Raw genomic sequence first — 6000 nt, 5'->3', positions numbered from 1 at the left:
CAACAGATAGAAAGGATAAGTTTTATTATTTAATTGATAGACTATCTATTGATATTTCTGACATATCTTTAATATGTAAATTATCAAACATTAATAATTATATAATTAATCGTAACATTAATAATTTTACATCTAATAGTCTTCTTAAGTATTTAGAGAATAATAAAGTATATGATTATACAAAATTTAGTACAGTTAAATTTGATATAGAAGATGTTAAAAGGATGTTACAAAATAAAAAAGTACAGAATAGAGAATTTTTATCTAACTACGTATTAAAACATTCTTAAAATAAAAATTAATTCTCTCATATTTTTTTAAGTAATTTTAATAGGGGTACTTTACTAATTATTTGCCTAAGCTGTCCCTTCTAAAACAAAATTTTCGTCTTATTTTACTCATATTCTTTCTTTCACATGTACATTACAATTTTTAAGCGTATTTTGTTTATAAAGCTTTATATTTTACATTTTTTAACTCTTATAAAAAACCATTATTGCATAATATTTACAATAAAAATGAAAAATATAACTTTTAAAAAGATGCATATTTTCAATGCTCTGTGCTTAAAATGGTCAATTAAACTTAAATTATTTATTTGAAGGTTAGTATTTTCTTTTATATTTGACTTATCGCTTCAGTGACACCACTGAACAAATTTTGTGGTAGATTCAGCTCTCCCCCATTCTCTGATACACTTATGCTACTCGTTCTTAATAAAAAATACAGAGAATTTTACAAATTTCAAGAAAAAGGAGGGTTAAAAAATAAATAAATATTAAGATTCAAACTTTTTCATTGATGATGATATATCAAATATGTAGTGTATATTTATTACCCTTCTATGCTTGTTTTAAATAAAAAATATAAAGTTGAATGTATTGACAAAGAGGGAAAGTTATACCAAAATGTATCTCGTGCCTATTTACAATGTAATAATAATGATGAGTGTATTTTAGATTATCACTCTACACTTATAAGGTTAAATAATGAAGACGTATTGAATATTCAAATATATGACAACTATGAGACAGAAGTTAAATGTGACTACCAAATGAATGGTACAATTTATCAAATAGAAGATTATAAAGATAAAATAAAAGTCCATGCCAGTTTTGGTGGTCTATTGATGATACAAACACTAGAAAAGGATGAGATACAAGGATTGACTAATAGAAGTAAGATATCTTGTTTAGTAAGTAAAATTTAAGCTTATTATTTATATGATTTTTCTCTTTTTATCAAAAAGTTTTTTTATTTGTGTGTTTTATAAAATAGTAATTTTTATATAAAAAAGTGTGCAAAATTTCAATTTAATAAATAATTAATTTATACATATCAGTTTATGTGGCGTTATTAATTTCTAGGTCATTTTTAAAACCTATACATAGTTTTTTAAATTTAAAAAAAATAAAAAATAAATTTTTAATTGTTAAGGTTTTTAAATAACTAAACAAGCAAGTATTTATTTTTAGCTATTTCTAAGATTTAAAGAATTATTAAGAGATATTAATTTAAAAAAAGCAATAATCAAAACCAATGTATTGCTAAAAAAAAAAGACGTTTTTATTCTAAAAATATTTTAGCGTAATTGTTGCTGTATAAAAGATAATTATCTAATAACATGAATTCATTTCAAATATAAATAAATACCTAAACTGTAAATTATATTATTGTTTAAAATCAGTAATGTATAGCTTCCAAACAGAAATACTTAAATTTATAAAATATATATAAAACTCACCTGCTTTGTAATATTTTCAATTCTAACGAGTCTATATACTAATTTAATGTTTTAGTCTTTAAACTTGCGGCAGTTTTGATATTAATAATTAACATTAGTGAAGCAATTAAATATTTTTTGCTGTTTAAATTTCCATTATTACGATAAATTTTTTCGCATCAACGAAATCTGTCAAATTATTTCACATTTATTAATTTTTGCATTAATTTGTTTAAATATTTGATATTTTATTAACATTTATATTCATTTATACTCCTATTAAAAACCTCATAGTAGATTTATAAACATAACTGTAATAATTCGAGCTATTTCAAATATAATGTAAAAATTTTTTTAATAATTTTGTTGAAATAATTTCATTTAAATTCATTTTTTTACGATTAAGGCCACCAATTTATTTATGAATATCTTTGAATTTTTAAATAATATATTTAATAAGCAAAAAAATCATCATATTAATAATTTTATTTTTTTTTTGATATCTTACCTATATTTTTATTTTTTTCAGTACATAAATTAACAAAATTATTTGGCAAGAATAGATGTTCCTAGTTTTTAATTACTATTTAATAGATCCTAGTTCTGAACGATGTTTGTTTCTTAAAACAACATTGTACAGACTTAGCTGTTAGAAAGAGTATTATTAAGTAAAGCATGTTAATTTAAAATAAATTTCTTTTATACTTTTAACTCCTTGCTTATCACCAATAATAAATCTTTATTGTGATTAATGAGCTGTAGACCAGTTGTATTATAGGGTAAATACAAATAATGTATAATTTCATGATCTTAATTTACATTGGTTGTGCTGGGCAAAATGCTATGCTATTATTTGCGCTCATAAGATCTTTAAATATTTCTTAGCTTCTTCTCCAACATTTATTTTAGTTTTAACAATTAATTTCCCAGCCAATGCGCATACAGTTTAAGCCACTTCTTTCTCTACAGAACCTTTCTGATCATATTCTCATCTTAGTTCCAACGAGATAGACTCTAAGCGTTATTTAATACAAAGGCTTGATATTAGCTTTAAGGTAATGTTGGATTTTTATACCTTGTTGTTTTTTAATAGTATTTAATTGACTAATATGCCATGTCGTTACATAACTTGCTATTCTTTTACAAGATTTATGAATTAGTTTCATTTAATTAAAGTTAGATAATATATCCATAACTTATAATTCATGACTTAATAATTCGGTCCTTGCTGGTAATATTAATTTAAATATTAATTTTTTTTTCTTGTTAGGAGCAAAATATCATCTTTTTATGGCTCGTCTACTATTTGTAGATACTCTTGTTTTAATTTTGTCTTTTTCCACGATCTCTTGTACTAAATCTTAATATATCTTCTTTATCTTTTAAGTTATATTAAATGCAGTAATTAATGAAATAATATACAAATATATCTGTTGAAATATAAATTACAATTTTTAGAAATTTCACATCCTGCTCTAACACCTATAAGTGTCAAAATCTTTAACAATTAAATAATGTATGCTAAAACATTTGGTATAGATATAACAATAGAAACGAAAGGATAAAATTGTACAGTTGAACATAAAAAAAAAGCAAAATCGAAATTTTGTGAATCTGTAGACAAATTGAAGAAAATGCTTAGGAAAAATAAAGTAAAGACTTTAAGTTTACTGGCTGACAAAGCTCACAAATTTAGAAAAAAAATATGTTTAAGCTGCTCTTTAGAATAAATTCAAATAAGTATGCTTAATGCTGGACTTATTGATTTGTACAAATTAATTAATGGATAAAAACGCAATCAAATTAAAACTTTAATTAAACAATTTTTTATGATTTTTTGAATATTAGAATGGTATTATTTAAACATAATTTACTTACAATAAAATTTAAACTTTTAATAATGTTACGCAAGAAAAAAAGTTTGTTACTTCAGCTTTCAACACATTTTAAGTAATAGTTACCAAAGCTATAAAAGACAACAGTACTACAAGAAGAAGAAAACAAAAACATTTTTTAATAAATCAAATAAGTAAATTTATCAATAAGAATACCTCAAACTTATGACTTAAAAAAACTTTTTTGTTCTCCTTTTTAAATCGTAGATTAGGATTAAAAATTTATCTTTTTTTGGACAAATGACATTTAAGCAACTGGCCCGACGATTAATTACTCAAATCTAACTTAAAGTATTTGCTTTCGTTTTTTTATGTAGTAAAAAAAATACAACATTATTTAATAAAATCTGCAAACAAAAGACGATTTAATTAAAAAATTTAAAGTTTCCTTGATAATTGGCGTTCAGGCACCTGGTCGCCACACAATATCCCGCAACCTTAATTTGAATATTTGTTCTCGTTATTTATGTAGTATATAATAACACAACATTATATAATTTTATTATATCCGTTAATAAGATGACATTTTAATTAAAAAATCACAAGTTTTATAAATGTACTAAAAAAGCAATTACTTATTTTTTGAAATTTTAAAAATTTCTTTTTTTAATTTACAAAACAACAAAGGAAAAATAAAAAATTATGATATGATCAAATCTATGAGGACGAGTAAAGTTAAAAAAAATAAAAAAAAATATTTACTTATAATTAAATTTTTGTTAAAAAAACCTGCCCGTATGATACAACACAATTTACACTAAAAATAATTAATTTTATAAAATAAAAAAATTAAAATGCCCATGAACAAATTAAATGTATTATTTAGGGTGTCTTATATTTATTCTTTACAAATAGTATCAGTAGTTCCACAAATGCATAAAATGTTTGAAATTTATCTGCGCAATGCTTTCCCATTAAGATATGACTTTTATCTGAAAAATTATTATTCATCAAATGATAAGATTCCAATTATAACTGAAATCAAATCACCACAATCTAATATTCAAGGATTTATTTATATTCATTCTAATCAAGCAACCAATACTTACATTAAAAACTTGTATTGTTTTTCAAATGACTTTATAGGAACCAATCAGATATTTTACAACTGTAATTTTAATACAGCCTTAAATCAAAACAATTTTCTTAACATACATATTCCCACAATGTTGTTTAATATTGAGCTAGAATCTCGGGTTGGTATTAAAGTCAAAAAGATCTCCAAAAATATTAGCGATATAAATTTGAAAATGCAAAATAATTTTACAGAATTTATACTGTCCAGCAAGCTTAAAATAATTTCATTGTCTCGCCAACTTCTTCATGATTTAACAAATAGGCCCGAATCAAGAATTAAGCATTCTTTAGAAAATAATGATTACATTTTAGCATTTTTTGATAGAGACTATGATAAGATTATTAGTTTTTTAAAAGATTTTATTTTATTACTACAACAAAAAGATAATAAACTTCTACAAAATAAAATACCTATATTTCTTACAAATTTTGTAAAAAATAATTTAAATATTTTTTGGAAGAACGAGCTTACGCTTTCTGATATGAATTTTAAAACTTTTAAAGATATTCATTTACTAAATTGCTTTTTTGGAGATCTAACCAATTTATTTTTTATAACTAAGGATCCAAATTACAAATTTGAACTTCATGATTACGATCAAAATATCGATTCTCTTCATGGCTATTCTTACGTTACTGTTTTATTTAACTTTCAAGAAGATATCGATGTAAAAAATTTGAAATGCTTGGTTTACGACAAGAAGAATAACGAGTTGGATTTTAAACTAATGATTGATTCAACGAAAAGGAAAATTTTTTTTATGTTTGACATAAATTATCTGAAAGAATTTTATAATACACAAATAAATTGCATAGTTCAGACCCCAAAAAAGCATTATCAATCGTGTGATATTTATTTAAATGATCATTTATGATAAAATTTTTAGTAAGATGTCTTTTTACTTTTTTATATAAAATAATGATGTTTTGTGCTACTGTACCTTTTATAAAAAGTTTGCATGATCAAACTATTAATTTGTACTTATAACATTTAAAAATATTTAATTTTTACAAACAATATTTACAGTGATACGTTTATTAAAACCTTAACACTTATCTATATGATTTAGAAAAAAATCGTTTTTTAAAGTGTAATTAAATTTTACATATTAATCAAGAACCTTGAATTAATTGAATTATTTATTAGTTTTTTTACAGTATGGTCAAAAAATTCGAATTTTAATTTGAGTAAATAAAACTTTTAAATTACATTGGAATTTTTATCACATATTTTAATTACATTTTTGGATTTGTATATTATTTTTATTTAAATTTGCCTTAGAAAAATGCCTTAGAAAAATTTTT

At 22.3% G+C, this 6000-nt stretch overlaps 3 protein-coding genes across 3 annotated transcripts; all 3 read left to right on the top strand.

The window, feature by feature from the left end:
* On the top strand, positions 1–290 carry AAJ76_2300056127 (hypothetical protein; the record flags this gene model as incomplete). The annotated part of the gene is made up of 1 exon (XM_024474714.1): positions 1–290. A coding segment is annotated over one exon (290 nt), but the record flags the coding sequence as incomplete, so codon positions are not given.
* Positions 291–844: 554 nt separating this feature from the next.
* Positions 845–1210, top strand: AAJ76_2300055285 (dna-directed rna polymerase i; the record flags this gene model as incomplete). Its single annotated transcript, XM_024474712.1, has 1 exon — positions 845–1210. The coding sequence occupies one exon, from the start codon at positions 845–847 to the stop codon at positions 1208–1210; it is 366 nt and encodes a 121-aa protein (XP_024331128.1).
* Positions 1211–4412: 3202 nt separating this feature from the next.
* Positions 4413–5570, top strand: AAJ76_2300051717 (hypothetical protein; the record flags this gene model as incomplete). Its single annotated transcript, XM_024474711.1, has 1 exon — positions 4413–5570. One exon carries the CDS (start codon positions 4413–4415, stop codon positions 5568–5570), a length of 1158 nt encoding a protein of 385 aa, XP_024331127.1.
* Positions 5571–6000: the final 430 nt, after the last annotated feature.

Source organism: Vairimorpha ceranae (genome assembly GCF_000988165.1).
Source record: "Vairimorpha ceranae strain PA08 1199 chromosome Unknown NODE_23, whole genome shotgun sequence".
In the NCBI taxonomy this organism is placed as follows: Eukaryota; Fungi; Microsporidia; family Nosematidae; genus Vairimorpha; species Vairimorpha ceranae.
Note: the sequence above shows the minus strand (reverse complement) of the source record. Positions and strands in the feature narration are given on the sequence as shown.